The sequence below is a fragment of the Excalfactoria chinensis genome, chromosome 14 (genome assembly GCF_039878825.1).
Source record: "Excalfactoria chinensis isolate bCotChi1 chromosome 14, bCotChi1.hap2, whole genome shotgun sequence".
Lineage (NCBI taxonomy): Eukaryota > Metazoa > Chordata > Aves > Galliformes > Phasianidae > Excalfactoria > Excalfactoria chinensis.
This window is the reverse complement of record NC_092838.1, coordinates 1,946,556-1,968,574: the sequence shown is the minus strand read 5'-3', so window position 1 is coordinate 1,968,574 and position 22,019 is coordinate 1,946,556. Positions and strand designations below refer to the sequence as shown.

At 56.8% G+C, this 22,019-nt stretch overlaps 4 protein-coding genes across 12 annotated transcripts; 1 reads left to right on the top strand and 3 right to left on the bottom strand.

Annotated features, from left to right (window-relative positions):
• Nucleotides 1-296: 296 nt before the first annotated feature.
• Nucleotides 297-4,708, bottom strand: C14H16orf96 (chromosome 14 C16orf96 homolog). 4 transcript variants are annotated; one of them, XM_072349648.1, is made up of 15 exons: nucleotides 4,232-4,708; nucleotides 3,714-3,818; nucleotides 3,437-3,517; nucleotides 3,202-3,282; nucleotides 2,944-3,085; nucleotides 2,707-2,756; nucleotides 2,419-2,529; nucleotides 2,014-2,175; nucleotides 1,741-1,829; nucleotides 1,466-1,528; nucleotides 1,293-1,388; nucleotides 1,077-1,200; nucleotides 869-968; nucleotides 647-739; nucleotides 297-531 (listed from the first exon to the last, which is right to left on the bottom strand). In XM_072349648.1, exons 1-15 carry the CDS (start codon nucleotides 4,574-4,576, stop codon nucleotides 452-454), a joined length of 1,722 nt encoding a protein of 573 aa, XP_072205749.1. In that variant the 5' UTR covers nucleotides 4,577-4,708; the 3' UTR covers nucleotides 297-451. The 4 variants fall into 4 exon arrangements, with proteins under 4 accessions (XP_072205749.1, XP_072205750.1, XP_072205752.1 ...); XM_072349649.1 differs by having other exon boundaries at nucleotides 2,944-3,082; XM_072349651.1 differs by lacking the exon at nucleotides 2,014-2,175.
• Nucleotides 4,611-7,270, bottom strand: LOC140258803 (uncharacterized). Its single transcript, XM_072349468.1, has 3 exons — nucleotides 6,962-7,270; nucleotides 5,607-6,007; nucleotides 4,611-5,511 (listed from the first exon to the last, which is right to left on the bottom strand). Exons 1-3 carry the CDS (start codon nucleotides 7,268-7,270, stop codon nucleotides 4,611-4,613), a joined length of 1,611 nt encoding a protein of 536 aa, XP_072205569.1.
• On the top strand, nucleotides 4,705-14,601 carry CDIP1 (cell death inducing p53 target 1). Of its 2 annotated transcripts, none has more exons than XM_072349659.1 (6): nucleotides 4,705-4,838; nucleotides 11,282-11,378; nucleotides 11,616-11,714; nucleotides 12,055-12,198; nucleotides 12,420-12,681; nucleotides 13,109-14,601. In XM_072349659.1, the coding sequence occupies exons 3-6, from the start codon at nucleotides 11,630-11,632 to the stop codon at nucleotides 13,218-13,220; spliced, it is 603 nt and encodes a 200-aa protein (XP_072205760.1). In that variant the 5' UTR covers nucleotides 4,705-4,838; nucleotides 11,282-11,378; nucleotides 11,616-11,629; the 3' UTR covers nucleotides 13,221-14,601. The 2 variants fall into 2 exon arrangements, with proteins under 2 accessions (XP_072205760.1, XP_072205759.1); XM_072349658.1 differs by having other exon boundaries at nucleotides 12,417-12,681.
• A 1,042-nt stretch (nucleotides 14,602-15,643) lies between these two features.
• HMOX2 (heme oxygenase 2) lies at nucleotides 15,644-21,758 on the bottom strand. 5 transcript variants are annotated; one of them, XM_072349652.1, is made up of 6 exons: nucleotides 21,511-21,758; nucleotides 18,785-18,895; nucleotides 17,385-17,502; nucleotides 16,382-16,873; nucleotides 15,978-16,098; nucleotides 15,644-15,898 (listed from the first exon to the last, which is right to left on the bottom strand). In XM_072349652.1, the coding sequence occupies exons 2-6, from the start codon at nucleotides 18,865-18,867 to the stop codon at nucleotides 15,771-15,773; spliced, it is 942 nt and encodes a 313-aa protein (XP_072205753.1). In that variant the 5' UTR covers nucleotides 18,868-18,895; nucleotides 21,511-21,758; the 3' UTR covers nucleotides 15,644-15,770. The 5 variants fall into 5 exon arrangements, with proteins under 5 accessions (XP_072205753.1, XP_072205756.1, XP_072205754.1 ...); XM_072349655.1 differs by having other exon boundaries at nucleotides 15,644-15,895; XM_072349653.1 differs by lacking the exon at nucleotides 21,511-21,758 and adding an exon at nucleotides 20,638-20,738.
• Nucleotides 21,759-22,019: the final 261 nt, after the last annotated feature.

The following is a 22,019-nucleotide window of genomic DNA, read 5'->3' as shown; positions in this document are numbered from 1 at the left end:
GCCTTTTCTTGCCCAGGATGAACAAGCCCAGCTTCCTCAGCCTGCCCTTGTAGGAGACACATTGCAGCCAGGGGCTAATCAGGTACCTGGACCAGTCAGAGGGACTCTGTGTGATCCAGAAGCATCCCTATGGGGAAACATCTCACAGTGCTGTGGGAAGAGCAGCACGCACCTGGCGGGGGCTGCAATGGGGCAGGAATCACCTGCACTGCCCCATCCCAGAGGCTGCATCGGGACCCCTGCAGGTCCTCCCCTAGGATGCCCTGTATGCCCAGGAACCACACAGAGCCTGGAGTCCAGGCAGCAGAGTAGACAGAGATATTTATGACATATGGTGTTACCCTGCTGTGATAAGAGGCTTTGAGGGAGAAGGAGAGGCTGGGACAGCGTGGCCCCCACCCCTCCAGTCCCCGAAGCCCCTTGCTGTACACTCACACCACCCGCAGCCAGCTCAGACACCTGCCATCCTGCTGCCACCCGCTGGGGCCGGCCACCGACCTGCTGAGACCGTCCTTGTCCTCGTGGCAGCATCTGCAACACAGGAGGACAAACAGCACAGTGTGGGGCACAGCCCTGGCAGCACACAGCAGGGTGAGCGTGCACAGCAGGGCTGGCAGTGTGTGGGACACCTGGGATGGGCACTCACATGAGTACGGGGACACGTATTGGCTGCCATACTTAAGGTTGCGACGCACCTTCTCTGTGGTGTGCTGAGCAGAGGGCTGGGAGGATTTGGTGCCTATAGGGCAGAAAGAAGCACTGTTAGCAGCAGGATGTGAGGCTGGGTCATAAGGCAGGTGGCACCTGAGCCTCAAGCACTGCTGGCTCAGGCTGGAGGTAACACGGTGCCCCAGGGCTGCTTCCCTACCTGGGAAGTCCCTGCTCTGAGTGCTGGTCCCATTGGTGGTCTGCGAGTTTAACCTGCCCTTGTAGATGATTCCATCAATGCCCAAAATATCCACTTGACCCTACAGGGAGGAGCAGCCAGTGCCATTGGAGGGATCAGCTCCCAGCATCCTACCCTGGCTGGGCCCAGCTGGTTTCCAGCACACACAGCACGTGAGGATGGGGCTCACATTCTTGCAGGTGAGGTCTGCAGGGACTCCGAAGGGACAGACGGTAGTGAGGGAGCTGGAGGCAGATGGTGACCTGGTGGGAGCTGTAGGATCCTGGCTCATCTGGTTGCTCCCTTCAGTCTCTCTGGGAAGGGAGCACTGATGTTACTATTCCTGCCAAGGAAGAAAGACCCCAGGAGGAGAGGCAGGGACATGGTGGCACCTGGCAGGACTCACCTCCCTGGCAGCTGCTGTGCCAGGCAGTTGGAGCCACCAGCACTGGCCTGATGGGACTGGAGGTGCAGGCTGGCCTTCTGCACTGTCACCAAGGGCCTGCAGGGGAGGACAAGGCAGAGCTGGGCAGTGCTCAGTAGGGCAGCGGTCTGACCCAGGGGCTGCACACTACTCACAGCCTTGGGGCTGCAGCCAGAGGTCTGTCGCAGGAGGTGCACTTCGTGGGACAAGAGAGGTGCCTGCAACACACAGATGGCTGCTGAGCATCACACCAGCGTGCAGGGACCACGCGAGGTCCCACAGATGGCCAGCACCCCATGGGCAGGGTGGGACAAATAGGATCTGTCTGGGATGGACGGGGCAGGATGGGACAGGATTGGAAGCGGTGAGATGGGACAGAGCGGGACATGGTGGGGTGAAGTGGGACGGGATAAGAACCAGCAGCCCTCACCTCTTGAAGCTATTGGCACTGCTGGCATTAAAGGAAGGTCCCTGGCAGTGGCACTGCTTGCAGAGCCTCCAAGTCTGCTGCTGCTGCGCCTGCAGTGAGCCAGCACCATACAGCACAAGTTCAGGGAGGGCAGAGGGACACCAGAGCAACACCCCAGGACACTCAGCCCTGGCACAAGGCAGGCTCAGGGCTTGCCCTCTCTTTGCAGACTCTACAGTGGGACCATCCCCTGGACTGGCACGTCCTTCCAACCTCCCTGGGTGACGCTGCTACCTTGGAGTTCATCTCTCTGATGAGCTCTGATGCTTTATGCCTGTCCTGGCCATGCAGGAACATCCTCTGCAGCAAGTCCTGCATCATCTCGCTCAGCTGGGCCACGGTATTTTGCAGCTCATCCTGGCTTGCTTTGGTCTCCATCATAGTCTCATCTCCTTTCTGAGAGGATACGGTGTCAGCCATTCCCAACAGACCTCCATCCCCATATGCCCATGCTCTGCTTCTTGAGTTGCCCCGACTCACAACACACACACCCCATTCTAACAGCACACGGTCTGCAAAATCCCAGCATGCTCAACTGCTCTGAGGTGGGAACACACCAAGGCAGGACAGGACTGTCTGCAGCCTGGACCTGACACTGACAACAGCACGAGTGGCTCCTGAGCTGAGGACCACACTCACCTGGGTGTCCTTGGAGTCACCCCACAGCTGCTCTACAGCCTCCTGGAGTCTTGTGCACTGCTCTTGCAGCTGTCCCACCTGGTCCAGCACATCCCTGCCAAAATCTGACCCCTAGGAAGGATAAAACATGGCCCGTGTAATGCACAACGAACCCACATGGGGTGGGCTCATAAGTGGCCCCAGCGAGCTCCTGGTGAGTGGGGTGATGGGCTGCAGCCCCCAGGCCACTGGGCAGCATCCCTGAGGCAACTGGGCAACTTTCTGTCCTTTGTCCTACGGGTGCCTTACTTCTCCCTGCATCTTCTCCATGGCCACGTCCTCTGAGGTCCTCAGGCCAGCTGAAAACACACCAAAGCTTTGCTGCAGGCAGCGCAGCTGGGAGAAAGACAGGGATGCTGGGGCTGCAGCGGAGTGAAGACTCAGCCAGGACGGCCGAGCATGGCCATGCCACGTGTTGCACGTAGCAAAGCCCCAGTGGCTCAGCCCAGCACAGTGACCCAACACAGTGGAGACGTCAGTGCTCACCGTGCTGCTGAAGTGTGCTCTTGCTGCAGGCGATGCAGGTCTCCACACCGTCCTGCTGCTCTGACAGACAGCTCAGCCTGCCCGGGGCCTTGAGGGTTGTCTTCTGTGAGGCCTCAGGGATGAGCTCCTGGCTGGAGAGCTTCTGAAATGAAACAGCCCCAAGGATTAGGGGAGGGAGAAGAGCCTTGTGCTGCTCCAGAGCTGAAAGGCACCGCCAGCCTCCAGCAAAGGAGCTGGTAAGCAGGAGCATGTACCAACCTCACCAGCAGGCAGCCTGCAGAGTGAGCACAACACACCGGTCTGACGGGGGAAGGAGCTCAGCTGCTGCCGCACCTCTGCCTGTGATCAGAGGAGAAATCAGGGAGAGCCTGAGCAGCTCCTGCGGTGAGGACAGGGACACCAAACCTCGCCAGCACAACCAACACCGCCCCGTCCCCAGCCCTGCAGGCCAGTGCCAGGGGTTGGGTACTTCCAGCTGCTTTGCCAGGCTCACCATTTGGCTCAGGATGCTCTGCAGGAGGTGGCTGTGCATGTCCTGCTGTACCGCCTGCTCTCGCAGCTCCTCCACACCAGTCTGATAAACAGGGACATGAAAGGGCTCAGCACCCGCAGGGACTGAGACCAGCACTGGTGTCCAGCACAGGTTGGGCTCTGTGGCTGTGGGCATTGCTTCTCCAAACCCCCTGGGCAGTTCCCATGTGTGGAGGTGCCCACAGAGCCCGACCCCCTGCTGAGAGCTGTTAACCAAGTGCTCAGCTCTACTCACGTACCTTCTGGAAACTGTCCTTCAGGACCTGCAGCTCCTCCTGGAAGGTCTGGATGGTGGTTTTCAGGGAGCAGGTGTTGGTGAGCACCTCCTGCAGCGTGTCTGTGACCTGAGGAACAGTGCCCAGCCACTGCCTCTGCATGGGGACAGCTTGCCCACCAGGCAGCTCTGCTGTCATCTGTTGCCTCTATTCTGCATTGCAAGGCAGAAAGGTTATGGGACACAGACCCTGACAGCACACAGATACTCCAAGGAAGGGACCCAGCAAATCAGAACCTCAGAGTTTATCTGCTGGAGCACCAGGGGCAGATAAAAAGTAGCCAAAACCACCTTTGTCAGCAGCAATGTTAACATACCGCAGTCTAATGAAACCTCACGGCAAAGCTACCAACACCTGAACTAGAAACAGGGCTCTGTGCTATGCCAGGTCCTCCAGTCCTGTCTCAGGGGACATCTCCAAGGACATGGATGTGACACAACACAGGCACAGCACAGTGCGGGATGCTGAGGATGGATCCTCACCTTTGCCATCCCCTCCTCAATCATCTCGACCCTCTTCATCAGCTGCACGACCTGCTCCGTGTCGGCGGTCGGTGCGTCAGGGCCCTGCCTGCAGCTCAGCAGTTCTGTTACACCCAGGGGCCCACCGGGATGGCCCGGATGGAGGAGAACGCGGGGCTTCACGCCGACCTCGGGCTGCAGGAGGCCCCTCTCGTCCTCAGAGAGGTGCGTGGCAGCATCCTGCAGCCTCAGGTGCTCCAACAGCCCGCGCAGGAGGAGCTGCAGGGCGCCGGCGTTGATGCTGCAGCCATGGGGCGTGCGGAAGGCAACGTCCGCCAGCTCCGCCAACGTGACCGCCACGCTCATGCCGCCTCCCGGCGCCCGGGCCGGCGGGCTGAGGTCACAGCCCCGTTACCCGGCGACGGCAGACGGTCCCGCCCCGCGGCTCACGGCGCAGCCAGGCCGCAAAGCTCTGACGGCCGCCAGCGGGGAGGGGGCGCCCGGCCCGCCCCGCTACGCCAGGCCGCGGCTCCGCAGGCCTCAGCCGGGCCCGCCCCGCAGCGCAGCGCTCCGCCCCGCCGCCCCGCAGGTGCCGACACGCAGCGCCGGGAGCCGCCGGGCCGCAGCGGTAGGTGTCCGTGCGGGGCCTGGGAGCGGGGAGGGAACCGCGCGGGGCGCTGAGCGACGGGAAGCCGCGGCTCCGAGCTGCATAGAGCCATAGAGCGGCACCGGGAGGCGAAGCTGGGAGAGGGCGGGGAGGCCCCGCAGCGCGGTGCAGCCGGTCCTTCGCGATGTCCCGTCGGCGCTCAGCAGGGGAAGGAAGGGCCGGCCGCACCGGGACGTGAAATGTCACCGCGTGGGAAGCGGGGAGCTGCGCTGGGAAATGGGCGGAGCGGGGCCCGGAGTGCGGCCCTGCGGGGAAGGGAGAAGGGAGCGGGGCTGCGCCGAGCAGACGGGCCCGGCTTCCTGGCAGGGAGAGAGAAGCGCTGCGGGTAACGGGGATCGTGTCCTCAACGCGTCGGCAGCTCCCTGTGAAACGAGAGGAGCCCTTCCAGCTGTTGGATGCCGCTGTGCAACAGCACGTTCCGGTTGGGAAATACCGGCTGGAGGCTTCAGCCGTGGGAGCTCCGAGGCCTTGGTTCTGCCTCCACGGGGACTGGAGCGGCAGCACCGCCACGGCTGGGATGGAGGCGTTGTGCTGCCGGATGGACAGCGCGGCGTGCGGGGAGCTGGGCAGTGCTGTGCCGGTACATTCCGGGCTGCCAAAGGAGCCACACTCAGGCTGAAACCTTTCTGGGTCTCTGCAAGGATGGGCGTGAGGAGTGGGTAACCATAACGCACATCCACTGCTAGGAACAAAACCACCTCCGGTCACCATGGAAAGCTGAAAACTTACCCTGAGGTTTTCCTGTCTGAATGGTGCAGCCATGTCCGCACGCAGCATCTAGCAATGGGTCTGCTCCGCTGTGCCTGGGCACTCTGTGAGGGAGGTAGAAAGAGAACAACCTGATGAATGCCTGTAAGGCTGCGCTGTGGGCTGGGGCAGAAGGGGCTGAGGCTGTAACATGGCAGGATGGTGGAGCAGCGCTCCCAGGCTGGCACACAGAGCTGGCACCTCCGTGCTCCCAGCTGCTGGGCTCTGATGGCTGCACCCACACAGGGCCGGGTCAGGGCAGAGCTGAGCACCTGCTGCTGTGACTGGGACAGGCCGTGGGGAGGGAACTTCTCGTTCAGAGCCTCGGCCCTTCCCAAGGCAGGAGGCGGTGCAGAGCTCTTGCTGTGTTCCCTCAACAGCTCCTACACAACTTCGGTCCTCCTGCAGTTCGGTTCCTCAGGCTCCTGCTCTGATTGGAGCCCGTCTCAGCTGCTCTTACACTGGGGAGGCGTCTCTGTTAGTGCCACATTTCGTTTCCTGAGTGTATTTTTTGGGACAGTTGCCCCCGCTTTGTGCACGTGAAGTCCTGCAGTTGAAGTCCTGCAGCGATGCAAAGCACAGCGACTGCTCTCCATTGGGATGGAGCACAACCAGTGGGTGCTGTCTGGCAGCTAAAGGTGCTCCAATAGGGGCCAGGCTAAGGTGTGCCCACAGCACCAGCATTACGGTCTGGGGGTTCCACGTCCTCAAACAACCTCTCCCAGTGCCAGCTTTACTCACCAATAGCACAAGAGAAGGGCTGCAGGCTGATGGGCTGAGGCAGTTTTTCTACACGAAGGCACATTGACTTTGCAATGGGATAAGATGGATGGCCGCCAGCCGAGAGCAGGAGCACAGAGCACTTAAGTAATGCAAAGATCAAGGTAATAACAAAGCCAGCAGGGCCGAGTTTCATTTCAGGCTTCCAGACAGGTTTGCCAGCTTCTAAGTGAAACGTGGAAGGGCACAGCAGCCCCTCCCTGTGCAAAGCTGCTGAGAGCAGGGAACTGGAGAACACCAGGTGGGAGCCGATAGCATCGCTGTGTGATAATCTAAGAGGGGCACAGTTAATCACACAGCGCTCCTCCTTCTGCCCAGTGCAGCGAGGATGGGCGTTTGCTGCAGGATCTGCGGTTGCTCTGCTGATCTTTGTGGAGTTCAGGGTTGTTTTTTCCCACTTCTGGGGTCTGGTTTTGCAGCTGTTGGGAAGGCAGAGAACTGCAGCTTGAAGGCGAGGTTTGTTCTCCCAAAGGTTTCAGTGCGAGGTGTGGGAGTATCACAGTATCACAAACACGGATGTGCCTGTACCTTGTGTGTCCAGAAAACACGTGACACACAACTTCTCCTTGGGACACGACGTTCACGTTGCTGTTTGTTTTCCTCTTGTTCCCTGTGTCAGTCCCACAACTTGAGAGCAGCAGCGCAGCTTCCACAGGCAGCGTCAGATCCGCGTGTGCTGCACTGTGTGCAGCATCCCCAAAGGGAGCACAGTTAACACAGAAGCCATCAAACCCACAGCCCACTTCTTGGGCAGTGCAGAGACATGGAGGCAGGGGCACAGCTTTCACTTGTGGCACAGAATGCTGACGGAAGCTCTCGGCTGCTGCTGAAACAGCTTTCAGCTCATTCACTCCCAGGTGCCTCATGGCTGCGCTCTGACACCTGCTGTGCTCTGACACCTGCTGTTTTGTGGGGGAGAAAAGGCTGCCTGGCAGCCCAGCGAGTGCAACAGGCACAGGGCTGCAATGGGGATGGAACCGTATCGTCGAGTCTAAGAGCATTTAAGGTGATATGCTGAGGTGGTGGGCCCTGCACCAAACATCCCCATTGATCATATCCCACACCTGCTTTGGTCCCGGTGTCTGCATTTAGGCAGATGATCTCTGCCAGCTCAGACAGCTTCTATGACCTCTGCAGCACCAATCTGATGGGCCTTGGGGGAGGCAAGGGAGAGCCAAAGCCTTTTCTTCATAGCAATTGATTAGAAAGACACTCAGCTGTTTGGGAGGAGCAGCCAAGCAGTTGTATTAAAACATGAGCCCATGCTGCTCAGAAATCCCCTGTGTTCCTACCCAAAGCCCCACAGCTGGAGAGTAGGTGTAATCTTTGGGATTACAGGCGAAGGTTGCCGTACCCAGGAGAATTACTGCACAATTCATTTCATTTAGGTCACAGAACAAAGATTGTCACGTGGAAAGACAGCAGGAAAACTTAACCATAGCCTGAGCCTTCAGGGCAGGGTGGGAGTCCTGAGCCTCCATCCTCGGTACAGCTGCTGTCTGTGTTTCCTCCCCTTTTGTTCCCCCCACCCATGGCTGTGTCCCAGCCCTTCCCTTAGCTGTGTTTCCTGGTTTCTGAATGGGCTGTTGTTGGGCCGGTCCGGCTGATAAGAGCAGGGGGACCCTTGTGTTGTTCTGCTGTTTTCTCCTCTCACCCACTGTTACACCCCGCTTTCCTCTGACCTCCTCCTTATTCCTGAATTAAGGAAGCACCTTAAGTGGCTGTTATGGTGTCCCTTGGAAGTTTTCCTTGCTTGATAGTTTTGGTCCTACAAAGAGCGATGCTCTTTCTGTTAAGGCTTAGACACGAGGGAGAAGCAGGCAGAGCTGGTGTCTATTTTGCCTTGAAAATCCAGTTGGCTTTAAAAGCAGCAGAGGTCCTCCGTGTGTCCTCAGATTCTGTGGTTACCACAATAAATGTCTGTAATACAACGGAAAGCACAGTTAGAGCAGAACAACAAGGTCCCAGGCTGCAGCAAGTGAGGATTCACTCAAATACAGCAGCTGTGGGCACAGAAATGAAGGAAGCTACTTACCTTCAGAAAGCCTCAGGCAGGGATCTGCAGTGAGATGCGTTCACCTTCACTGCCAGCCCTTAAATGAGGGCTGGGAAGGGGTGGATCCTGGCTCCATCCCTTCTGGGTACTCACCTGCATTGCACACACCTGAGCTCCCCTGGGCTGGCCCTGCCCTCCCACCAGGTGCTCCATCACTGCTTCAGGCCATGACAGCATTTCTATGCCAATGTCTCAGACAGAAGCATCAGAGAACTCCAAGCAGGTGATGCCCAAAGACATTCAGCTGGGAAACTCTTGTGAGGCTCATGTTGGAGTGTTACAAAGCTGATGTTCTTCAGTGTCAGCCCTGGATGTGTGAGAGTAATCCTTTTATTACACACAGCTTACACAGGACACGTTCAGTTCATACACATTACCTGTGTTACACATGCAGACGTTACCCAGACATGTGTTGGGTATCAGTGACCGATTCCAAGCTGGACCTCCTATTTCCTTGGTGCAAAGACTCAGCAGAACTTCCTTATCTCCTGGCTTCAGACACGGCTCTAGATAAAGATTGCAGGGCAGGAGTGTCCATCAACGAACGTGGTTGGAAGCAGTGGTGGTCCAGCCTGCTGCACGTAGCTTCAGTCCTGGGGCATGACCAGAGCGATGGGCACGTGGTGGTTCCCTGCACGCCACTGTTGGGCAGCAGGTTTGGGGTGAGGGGTTAGAAAGGAGCTGGCAAGGTCTCAGATCCTATCCCAAAGCTCGCTTCTTTGCTGTGGCCTTTAAGAAAAGCAGATGACAGTGAGTATTTCTCACGAGCCCTCTGGAAAAACACAAGGTGACACTGTGCTGCTAAATAGGAGCGTCAGCAGCTCCGCTGGTGCCAGGCAGCACTGCTGGGGGGGGGGGGGGGGGACAGAAATGCTGGTGTTCCGGAGGCTGCAGCTGGTCCTGCAGGGAACTTTGGCTGAGGAAACATCAGGACTTGGACAGACCTTGTGGAAGGAAAGCGGGCCTGGAATCACCACCCGGGTATTCAAAGTCACCTCGTTGTGTTGCACAACCTGCAAGGGAGCTCTCATGGGCTCTGGGCACTGACTAGTTCTGGTGCGGAATTGTGCCATCCTTTTACTGGTTACCAGCTCCCGCTGGCTCTCACCATCCTAAGCCAGATCCTCGCTGCCAAAGGGCACACACTGAGTGTGTGAGTCCATCAGACCTTCAGCTCAGGTCCCATCAAACTGTCTGTGCAGCTTTTATCTCCCTCTGGGTGCTGCTGGGGGGCAGCGCTGGGAGCGATGTGCGGGGTGGGCTCTGTCTGCCATCAGCCCTGTGCTCCTCGTGGAGCTCGTGAGTGGGAGTGGGCAGCAATGGGCTTTGTGCTTCTTGCCCTGAGATTAAAGAAAGCATGGCAGGAACGGCTTCTGAGAGGCTTAAAAGCAGCAGCAGGCTTTCCTTTCCTCCAGGGAGGGGCATGCACGCAAGCTCTCGCTTTATAGATCTCTTTTAATAAGCAGGATATTGCATTAGGAGTGGCTGAGCACGAGCAGAGCAGCTCATAAACATCCTCCCTTCCTCTGACGATGTCCCTTTGGGCCGGGGGCAGCTGCTGGGCCCACAGTGTGGGGTGGTAACGACGGGTACCAAACAGCTGCCTGTGCTCTGAGCTGGAGGCAGCAGCTCCTGAGTGGGGTGAGAACAACTGCTGCAGCACGGGATGGCACTGCTCGTGGGACTCACCTCCCTGTGCTTTGGTAATGGCTTAGGATGGTGGCTGGGATGTGCTGCGAGATGCCACCTTCTGGGAAGGCAGAGCTGAGCGGTGATGGGATCTTTCCATGTGGGACACAGGGAGCTCCGGGCTGCCCCAGGGGGCTGCAGTCCTGCAGGAGCCCTGTGCAGGGCAGGTGGGCTGGCTGCCTTCAGAAGAACAAACCCTTTTCTTTACATCCCCAGTGAAGCTAAAAGGAGCACGGCCCAGTTTGTGGCTTTGTAGGTCACGGAAGGAGAAGGAGAGCTCTGCAGCGCTCGGCTTGCTGGGGATGGCTGTTGTGTGAGCCTCATGTGGGCTGCGTGCTGCTTTTAAGGAAGAAAACGGAGAGGAAGATGCTCCCCCAGCTGCCCCAGCGTTGTGCTTGGAAGCAGCACGTCTGTATCATAATCGTTAGTAGCTCTGGGTAGATATTACTCAGTAAATACTGACATCCTGGAGAGATGCGGTGGCTGTTTGGGTTCTGCTCGGCTCCTTCTCAGCTGGTCCCCGGGGCACTGCAGCCCCACAGCCCCATGTGCCTCGGCCAGGGGGATTTGGATGCTGTGCTCAGCCCCGGGGGGAGCTCCGAGCGCTGCCTCCCAGGCACTGACAGCAATGTCACAGCGTCCCCTGCCCTGTGCTTGATGGCAGCCTTCCCAAGCACAGAGTGATCGGCCTCTTGGTATGTTTCCCAATTTAGTCACGTCCTACCAGCTGTAACTGAGCCAGAGTAAACAGGAAAATCAGGTTGCTTGATGTTATTGCACTTCCTTGGAGTGCCAGGCCCGCCTCTGGCTCCCATCCCTGCTGGGTCCCCCGCACAGCAGGAACGTGACTGCAGCACCAGCACGAGGCTGGGCACACACCACGCATGCTGGGTGCTGCCCGGCACTGCAGGGTCTGAAGGGGCCTCCCCAGCCCGTGGGATGAGAACTGCCCCAGGCTGTGTCCCTGGGCATGCAGGTGGGGTTCTGCCATGGGCTGAAGGCAGAGCGGCTGTGCCAGGCACTGGTGGGGTGCCCAGAGCTGCCCTCCCGTACTGGCACTGGGCAGGGGGATGGAGGTGGGGGCTTTCAGGCAGCTCCGCAGCGCTGTAACCTGCTTTCTCCTTTTGCACAGCTTTGGTGGCGTAGGACAGTTTCCAGGGTGCACTGCTGAGAACTGACCTTCCTACTTCTGCTAAAACCACTGCACTTTGCAGCAAGGAAGAGGCCAGGTAAGCTCCCAGCCATGGAGCCTGTCCCACCTTATGCAGCGATCCACCCTGGGTTTGTTGCCCAGCTCAGGGCCAGCCCAGCTCTGTGGCCAAGGCTTTGTAGGCTCTGTATTGCCCTTGGCAGGGCTGAGGCCAATGCTGCAGTGCTGCCAGGCCCCTCAGTCAGCTGCTGCCCATCCCCAGCTGACACCCCATAGCTCCCAAGGTGGGTGATCCACTAACGGTGCTTCTTTGCAGGGCAGCCCTCAGCCATGTCCAACGACCCTCCACCACCCTACCCGGGAGGCCCCTCAGCACCGCCAATAGAGGAGAAGCACGGCCCACCCCCTGCAACAGGTACTGCGGGTCCCAGCTGCCAGCGGGGTGCCCCTGCTGAGCGGGTGGGAGCAGGGGGAGCTCTGCCTGCTGCTCTGTGTGAATTCGGGCTTCTCATGGCCCAGGCTGTGAACTCTGGGCATGCTGCCCTGTGGCAGTGCCTGATGGGCGCTTCCCTGTGCCTCTGTCTTGTTCCCACTGTTGCCACAGGCCCTCCCTGTGTGCTTTATTCCCCTTCCTCGCAGTCCCTCCTTCTCGTGCTGTGTCCTCTTTCCCTGTAGGGGCTCTGAATTGCTCAGCCAAGCGGCCACCACCTGCTTCCGCCTCCTGCCCTGGCTGCTCACTCTGTGTTTCCTTTCAGATGGCATCTCCCCAGCCATGGTGCAGCCCCAGGGGGCTCCCATCCCTCCTCCTGAATTTGGACCCCCCCCGTATGAGCCTCCACAGCCGGGCTTTGTGCCCCCACACATGCCCACAGACGGCTCCGGGCCCTACATGCCTCCTGGTGAGTGTGGGGAGCAGCTTCTGGCTACAGGGTGGTGCTGGGTGTGGGAAGGCAATGAATGTGGTCTGGGCAGGAGGGGGGCACACACAGCAAGCAGCCTGCAATAGGGCTGCCCACACACATAACTGCGGTCAATGGTACGGCAGCAGGGCACAGTCCTTGGAGACATGGCCTCGTACCTCCTGCAAAGACACATCTGTCCTGTTTCTGTTTCCCAGCAGGTTATTACCCACCCCCAGGCCCTCACCCTCCCATGGGCTACTACCCTGCCCCGGGCCACTACCCATCGCCCAGCGGCCACACGGCGACAGTGCTCGTCCCTTCAGGGACCGCCACCACAGTGACCGTGCTGCAGGGAGAGATCTTCCAGGGCGCCCCAGTGCAGACAGTGTGTCCCCACTGCCAGCAAGCCATCACCACCAAGATCAGCTACGAGATTGGGCTCATGAGCTTCCTGCTGGGCTTCTTCTGCTGCTTTGTGGGGTAGGTGCCGCCGGTAGCCCCACAGCACGGTGCTCACTGTGAGCTGCTCCTGGTGACCCCAATGCCAGTGGCCGTGGCCGAGCTGTTGGGCAGCTCGCAGCTCTGTGGGGTGGCAGTGTGTGGAGCCCTGAGCTCCTGCCAGCTGCGGGGAAGCCGCCTTCCCCAAAGATATTTTGTAAAGCCACCAGCGTGAAAGAGGCTGCGTGCAGGAGCCATCAAGCCCTGTGCCCAGACCTTGTGGTGCTGCAGGTTGGCGGCAGCAGGGTGTTGGGTTCGGGGGGTTGCTGCCATAGCTGGCTCACAGCAGCAAGTTCTCACCCCTTCTCCAGACCCAAGAGCAAACCCCAGGCACGGCCCCTCGCCTGCTTTCCTTCCCCCACCCTCAGCTGGGAGCCAGAGCTCATCTCTGCATCTTCCTGTGCTCCAGGTGCGATCTCTGCTGCTGCCTCATCCCCTGCCTGTTCGATGACTTCAAGGATGTGACACACACGTGTCCCAACTGCAAGGCCTATATCTACACGTACAAGCGCATGTGCTAACAGCACCCTGGGAGCCTGAGCCACTGGAATGACACCGGCCCCTCTCCCACTGCCGTCCTAATCTATGTGTGTGCAGCACTCCTTTGCTTACCCTTGGTGGTGTGTACCTGTGTGTCCTTCCCCTCCCTCCTGCTCCGGGCTGTGACCGCCTTCCCCAAGCTCTGCTCCTCGCTGTGAATGGTCAGACTGGGGACACTGGTTTGAGGGCAAAGAATGAGGGGCTGAGCCCCAGCTGCTGTGTGCAGGGCTCCCTCTGACAGCTGCTCCACAACACAGAGGAGCAGGGCTGTCCTTCTGCACCCCATTGCTCCAGGGCATCAGCACGGCTCCTCCTGCCTGGAGCAAGCTGGGGATGAGCAGCTGCTGAAGGTGCCCACCCCTCACTGCAGCCCACTGGATGGAGGGTATGGATATGCTGCCCCACTTGCTGTTCTGAGGGGATGGAGGAAGCCAGAGCAGCTGGCAGAGCACACTGTGGATGCAGCACAGCCCCTGCACTTAATTGCAGTCCTTTTAGGAAATAGACCGGTGGAGGTTTAGCACTGAGAAGACAAAGCAGTCAGTACCAGGTTCCACCTGGCTCAGGGCCCTCTCCAGCCAGGTCAGCAAGGAGCGTATAGGCCACATACCCCAGGTAGAGGCACACGGAGCTGCCTTCAAGGCACAGCTAGGGAAGGGGCTGCAGCACAGCACCCCAAATCAGCCCATCCATCCTTGTAGGAAGCCCCGCTGCCTGGTGGCCATGGCTGCCCAGCTGCATGCACCTCCTCCCAGCCCTGCTGCAGGTGTTTCAGGGAAGGAAAGCCCCTGGCTGTTTCTCATCCACCTGGTAAGCTATTAGCAAAAATGCATCCAGCATGTTGCTACCTGCTCCTGGCGCTGTAGAATAGGGGACTTTATTACCTGACTGCAGCTGGCTCCCAGCTCCGGAGCAGATTTCCCACCCACCTGCTGCAGAACTGCACCCCACCCCAAGCCCAGCAGTGTCTGTGGGCACCACCCTGCTGTCACAGCAGGCGTACCCTGTGGGGTTCCTTGTTGCATGTGGGTGTAGGGGTTTCTTTTTAGCTCACTTCCCATGGAGTAGAAGAATGGGGGCAAGCAGTGACACAAGCTGCCAGCAGCACTGTGACAGATGAGGGCAGGAGAGCCTGAGAGCCATTCTCAGTCTCTGTGGCCACACCGCACACTGGTTCCCCCTCCTGCTCTCACCTCCTGCAGTTGGGGCAGCTGAGGTGCGCAGCCCCCAGAGCTGAGCAGAGGGGCTTCTCAGGGAGCATGTCTGCAAACAGCTCAGCCTGCACAGGCAGCTGCTGTTTGCTCAGAGGTGGAACTGTGACGATAGTCCCAGTATTTGTATGTAAATAAACAGAAGACCCTGAGCTCAGTGTATGTCTTTTTCTTATCCCCCTGCAAGCAAATATGTAAATCTACCCCAGGTTAGCTGAATGAAGGCTGTATGAGCAGGGGAATCACAGCAGCATCAATCACTGGAGGAAGAGCAGCAGTTTCTTACCCCAGTCCCAGGTGTTTGGGGTGGCACTGGGCCTGGCCCAGGTTGGGGAGCTTCATTTGCACAGCCCTGGGCTGCACTGCAGGCTTCCCCAGCTCCACCACTCAGGTATCCCTTCTGTCCAACTCCTCACCACAGACAGCACTGGAAGAAGGCAGAGGAGCTCTTGTGCTACAAGTCACCTCCCCATGAAAGCTGGGAAAACCCTCAAGAGGCAACAGTGAGAGGGTAGACTACAGGGACAGGAAGACCTCAGGATGTGCACGAGTCAAAAAACTAAGTGGGTCTTTATCCACCCTACTTTTCCTCACAGCCCTCCTCTCCAGCCTTCCATATCCCCATACAGACCTACACTCTCCTACAGAGGGGACTCCGACTTTCCCCAACTACAGCACAGCAGCTTTTTATTCCATTTGAGGCTTCAGCAAAGATAAATCGATGTTGCACAATACACATTTGACACCTTCGTACCAGCAACCCACACATTTGGTCCTGTCCCTTTACCCAGTGAGCTCCATCCAATGAGTTACACATGGTCCCTGGGTCACTCTGAGCTAACGGACCCACAGCACAGCCACCAGAGCATGACAAACATTTGTTTCTCATGGTAGGAAAATCATGTACTCTTCTCTGAAAAGACCAATGACACATTCTTGGGTTGCAGCCCAGGGCAGGAAATTCCTTCCAAAGACTGCTCCAGCCAAAGAGATGAAAAGCCAAGCATGTGAAGGCTTTGCCACTACAGGACAAGACATCTCTAGCTTTAAAAGCTGCTCCAGCCAGCATAGAGCAGTGTTGAACTGGAATCTTCACATCCTCTTACCAGATCAGTTCTGTACGCTACTTAGCTAAAGACATTGCATTGCAGTGCCTGCATTATTGTTGTGCAAGAAGTCTTGGATAGTCCCCCTGGATTTTTAACCTCTCCCCACTTTATTTGCCTGCAGTCAACTCCACCAGGCAAGGAAGTAGGTTGAACAAGCACAGGGTGTGCCTCTCCCCTCGCCACTAGTTAGGGCCAGGCACCAGGCTTGGCATCACATCACATACCACGCTGCAGCTCCTGCTGCCACAGCAACACAGGCCATCAGGATCAGCTGCACGATGGGCTGCTTTGCCAAGGCCATGGCAGTGTGATAGGGACAGCCAGCTGCTGCATTGCCTGCTGGAGTAAAGAAAGTGTTAGCGCTCCAAGTCCTCTGCCATATTCACATGGCAGCCCTCACATCACCCCCCAAGCCTACCTAGCTTGTCTGCATAGTAAGGGCATTTGCGTATGTCTCCTTTCCCATCGTGGACTGGAACACCTCCATCCTGGGCTTCTTCCACCAGTGACCTGCCAATCTTGTCCAGTTCATCAAATACCTGCAAGTGGGCACAGCAAGTGCATGGAGTGAGCAAAGCCAGACAGCTACCATACAGACCTACGGAGACATGCAGAGAACTGGCAAGAGCTGCTTCTGCCTGCCTCCACCCAGATCCCAAATACAGCATTTGATACTCATTTTAGAGTGCCTTGCAGGCAGATGTGTGGTTACATCTCATCTGGCACACACCACAGCTCTGAGAAGGCACAGCCAATACCAAAAGCATTCAGGTTGATCTCTCATCCAAACCACTACGTGTAAGGGCTCGAAGGATTTAGTACCTCCATGTTAAATCTGAAGGCTCTGTTGGCCTCTTCCACGATCCGTTCCTTGCAGTTCTTGTCCAAGTCTAGAGCGTTCAGCCTCGCTCTGTACAGCTGCTTGAACTTCTGTGCATTGGAAATGTTTTCAAATGTGTAGAACTGGATCCCTTCCTCAGTAGTGGGCAACTTGAGGGCCCTCTGGGCCACCTTCTTCAGCACTTGGCCACCTGAGAGGTCCCCCATGTAGCGTGTGTAAGCATGAGCCACCAGCAACTCAGGCTCATGCTGTCCCACGTGATGGATTCTGTCCACATATTGCTGAGTTGCATCTGAACACTGTATCTTCTCTTTCCAGTCTTCTCCATAGAAATATTTCATGTCTTTGATCAATGCTTCTTTCCGGTGAAGCTCTAGAGGGAAATACAAAGGAGCAAACACTGGATTGTCCTTATTGCGATCCATTTCCTCTTCCAGAGCAGAGTATGTGAAGTAAAGTGCTGTGGTAGCCAGCTGTGGACAAAACACAGTGAACATAAGTTGCTTGCTTTATTGCAGATTGCACCTTGTGACTACTCTGTCCCCACATAGAACTGGGCTACACAAGGAAACCCCAGGCTTGACACAAAGCCATCCTGGACAGCCTGTAGCAGGCACTTAGCACTTGGAGGATCAGATTCTTCTCTGCCTGTGTGCCTAATAGCATGGCTTTTGTCACTGGTACATGTGCTGCAGTTGCCCTGAGCAGCCAGAAACCCAGCACTTCCACCTAAGTGAAGTTGTGCTGGGCCAGCATGCTCCTCACCATCCTGAGTTCCAGCTGTAAGACACACTGAGCAGGACAGTGCCCTCCAGTAGTTGTGACCATTCAGTCATGCCATCTAGAAACCAGTTTCCCCCACCCCTCAGCCCCCAATTCACCCCTTACACATGGGCCTGTGGTGTTCTGCCTCAGCAAGTTCCCAGCTGCAGTCATCAAGTATAAGAGAGTTTCTCTGCCAAGGCCAAGCAAAACCACACTCACCTTGAAGAGCTCCTTCTTGATCCGTCCTTTCAAGAAGTCTTTGACAAACTGAGTATTCTCTGCACGGTCGTGGGATTCCTTAGTTCCCTCCTTCAGCAGCTCTGAAAGGTCAGTGGGGCTGCAGGCAAGCAGGGAGAGCTCCTTTCACTCCATTTTCACATACAGTCATGAGTTTGTCCTTAATGAGTTTGTAAGAACCCTCCAGCCTTGCCATCACAGGCTCAGTCTGGTGCAGGTTCAGAGCAGGGATCCCTTGGGCCAGCCCTGCTGGCTGGAACCAGCATCACCCCAGGAAGTGTCAGGGTGGCAGCAGTCAGGGCTCCCACCTGAGTATCCTCCTTGGTCTCTTTGCAGAAGACAGCCTTGGGTAGGAGTGGATGGACACACACAGGCAGAACTTGAGCTTTTCTGACTGGGGCACCAAAGGTATTGCATTAATCATAGAATGGCCTGGGTTGAAAAGGACCTCAAAGATCATCTGGTTTCAACCCCCCCATGCTGTGTGCAAGGTCACCAACCACCAGCTAAGGCTGCCCAGAGCCACATCAAGCCCAGCCTTGAATGCCCCCAGGGATGGGGCATCCACAGCTTCCCTGGGCAACCACCGAAGATGAGAGCCCAGTGACAAAATAGGGCAGGAACACTCTTAAAGGGAAAACAAAAAACCATGTATTTCTCCTGAATTCTGCTGGTTCTGCATGTTTCCACAAGCTCTCCTTCTAGAAACTTATCTTGGATCACAGCTACTGCACTTACCTGGAATTCAGTACAGGTATCAACACCTACACCCACAAAACGATGCCACAGTGCACCTAACCCTGCTTTTATGGCTGGTTTGCTACAGATAACATGTTTATGTCAGCTGTAAAAAAGGTGTTTTGAATGCTCTATACTCATGCATTTAACAGGCTAGACAAGACCTGAACACAACAGGAGAGCCAGGGAGTGCTAACCTCCCATGAAGCTGAGCCTGTCAAGTCAAAGAGCAATCAGCTCACTTCAGTATTCTGGAACCACCCAACTCACCATTCTCATATAAGGAAAATCTTCCCTATAAAACACAATTTAGAGTGCAGCTGCACTGTGCATAACAGCACACGGCTATTTGTTGTATGGAGGAATAACCAAACCATTCTGTGTACCTTTGAAGAAGTTCTGCAGAACTTGCTCTGTGTACATCACCTTACAGGAACAGCCTCTGTTCCTTTTCAGCCTTTGCATTTGTTCCTACAGCATAGGAACATCTAATCCCAACTGCAGGGCAGCCTCAGTCTCGGCTGGACTGGTTTTCAGCTGGAGAAGACCACAGATAAGCAAGGAGATCACTGAACTTGAGCTCAATTTGTCCTGCCCAAACCGAGCTCTGTGCCACATTACCAGACAGTGCCAGTAGCACTCACCTGACGTTGTCATCTTCCATATCCTCATAGCGTAAGCTTTCCCCTTCATCTCCTCCTTCTGAGCTCTCCATAACTGACGGCATTGCTGGTTTGTTCTGGAGATCAGAGATGCTGAAAGGCAAAATTAGAGAGGGATTTTAGAGGGAAGCTGCCTTAACAAAAGCAATGGGGAAGAAACACAAGAGCAGACCAACAGGGAGCCCTGCAGCTGCACCACCATGAAGGGAGGTGAGGGGCAAACACCAGATGTTTTTTTTACAGGAGCCTTCCTTGCAACAGAGCAGAGGTAGATTTTCTTTCTCATATGACATAACAGCACACACAAGAAGTACCCAGAGCCAGGAGCAAGACACTTGGCTTACACCAGCTGAACACTCTGGCTTGGCCATAAATCCAGGCATCCCATTTATAAAATGGAGCTGTAATCAGCTTTGTGCTGATTACTCCCCCAAATTACAGGCAGCCTTGCCAGATGAGCAAGGAGCTAAGCCTCCTGCTGGCTCTTCAGCAACCCATGGCTGTAAGGGAGTAGGCCCTCCTCCCAGTGCTGGATTCAGGCCTCCCTGGTATGCTGCATCTGAGGACAGGAGGAGAGCAGACCAGATAAGCAGTTGAGAGCAGGCCAAGCAAATTCATACAGAGCCGGAGCTGGCAGAACAGTCAGTGGCTTCACACTCATGAGATGCAAACACAAGTGATGATAGTTATAAATTAACTACCCTCCAGTTCCTCACCCACTTCTAAACCTCTCAGGTGCCCTGAACACCCTGCAGTGCTCTGTCCCACAGAGCAGCCGGGGCTGATGACCCATCCCCGGTGTGGTATAGCACAGCACAGCACACAGCTGGGGCACATTAGTCCCATAACGCAGCTGCTGGTCAAAGCGATGCTCACTTGGAGCACTCCTCCGAGAGAGGCAGTGACCTACACATGCAGAAGGAGCTCCCAGCAGCTGCCTGTCTTGTGCTTCATGGCCTGCAGCTCTGCTTCATTTGCTATGAGGCTCCTGGCTGACATTCAGAGTAAACACAGTCACCAGCAGCCTGCCTGGGAGGGATCCAGCAGCCACAGGAGTCAGGACAGCAGGGCTGGAGAAGATTTGGTATAGAACAGCTCAGCGCTCCAAATATTTCTTTTCCAATAACAGCATTCAGCCCCTCCTATAAAATACCTCCATCTCATCCAGCCAGCAGTTTGTTTTCCCCTACACACAATTGCACAGCAAGCTTCACACTCAACATGTGCTGCTATTGTTCTCAGTGCAGGCAGGATGAATAATTCTATGCCTTCTAAAGGAACCCAAGGGACACTGCTGTAGTAAGGAAGCAAGACTGGCAGTCCTGGCTTTGCTTGGGAACTCTCATCAGTTCAGTAACTGACAGAACAAGCACTCAACACAGAGTTCATCTCTGCTATTCAATCAGCACACAACTCCAAGGCACTCCCCTAAACACACACAGCTGAGATCCTTGCTTTAAAGCATCTCTGAAGGGGAAGGCAGAACCCCAGAGCTCCAGGCGTGAGGTCATAACCAAAGAACCTGGGGCAGCTTCACACCTCCTCCTCCTCCAGCCGGGGAGGTGCTCAGCTGCTGGAAACCGAGACCCACAGAACAAACCCCCCCCCAACACCCCCACCACCGTGCCCCGCCAGACCGCAACCAGCCCAGCCTGCGGGCCCAGCACGCACCAGGCAGCGTTAGGAAGGGACTAGCAGACACCCCGATCACCCCGGAGCAGCGCCGATACCAGCCCAAGGCCTCCGCCCGGCCGCGGCCCACCAGCCCGGCCCGCCGCCACCTCGGCGCGACCCCGGCCCGGCCGCGTTGCCATGGAGACGCGCCGCGCACTCACCCGCCGCCAACCGCCCGCGCTGTGCCCCGCGGCGCAAGACAAAGGGCCGCCGCTGCCGGGCCGCATTTACCCCGCGGGAGAGAGCTGTGATTGGTGGAGAAGGCTCGACGTCACAGCGGGGGCCGGCGCTTCCGCTCTGCCCCGCCTCACCGGCAGCCAATGGTGACATCGGGAGTCAGGGCAAGCCCCGCCCCTCGGCCTGACACTGCGCAGGCGCAGACAGCAGCTCGCCCTCCGACCCGCGCGGTCAATGGGGGCGGGACGGCAGCGGGCTGGGGGCGCTTTAAGTTTTTACAGCTTAAAGTGGTGCAAACCAACACAGATTTAATCTTCCTCTTTCCAGTCCGTGTAAGGAAACGTCCCAGTATGATCCCACAGAGAACTCCTACGTGGCTTTTCACGGCAATCCGATGTGGTTCCCTCATGGCTTTCATTAATGTAATCCCCTGAAAGAAACAGCAATGGGAACGTTCCATCTGACCGCACTTACATCCATCTGGGCCTGAAGTGAACGACGACCTCCAAAGGCAGGTTAAAAGGATGACGGTTTGGACAGGCCGGCACGAAGCTGCTGTGACCTCCACATCACACCGACCTCCACATCACTCTTAGGGAAGACCAGAAGCTCTAAGCTCCCTATCACAGACACGGCTCAGCCTTGGGTCTAACCCAGCAGGGCCGCTCATAGACCTTCACAACACAGCCAGGCTCCTGGCTGCTGTACCTCGTTGTTTTGATGCTATAGGGAAGGCCTGAAGCAAGGCCCAGGGAGCAGGATGCCCAACAGACATTCCAAACAAGTGAACGAGAACTGGAATAAGAGATTGAGTGGCAGGTGACCAAGGAAGGCAGACTGGGGAGGAGAGGTCTCACCTGATGAACCACAGAGCTCTTCAGAGGCATCTGAAGGGACTTAGCAGAAGGGAGATGCGGTGTCCAACAGCATTCCTGAACCCGGAGAAACTGAAGAAGACACGAAGCTGCTCCGCAAGGAGTGACCCAAAATAAGGCGGTGATGGAGGGGAGGAGGAACGATCTGCTGCTGGTTCCGTGTCATCCGGGGCCAAAGAGACGAGCGCTGACTGTGAGGATCAACGGAGCCGGCCTGCGCGTGTCACGTGACGGCGGCAGCCAATGGCGTGCGCAGCCTTCGCCTCCGAGGCCGGCAGAAAATGGCGGCGCTGTGCGGTGCCGGCTGTGCCGTCTCTCCCAGAGACTGCAATGCTTCCAAACGGGATGTTGTGCAGGAATAAGTGAAACTATCACCGAAATGCAAACAAACGCGTTCAAAATGTGTTTCCAGAATGGCTCTAGTCCCCTTTATAGAGCCGCAGAAAGGATTGCTCTCATAACCATCCCTGTGAAATCTAAACATCAGCACT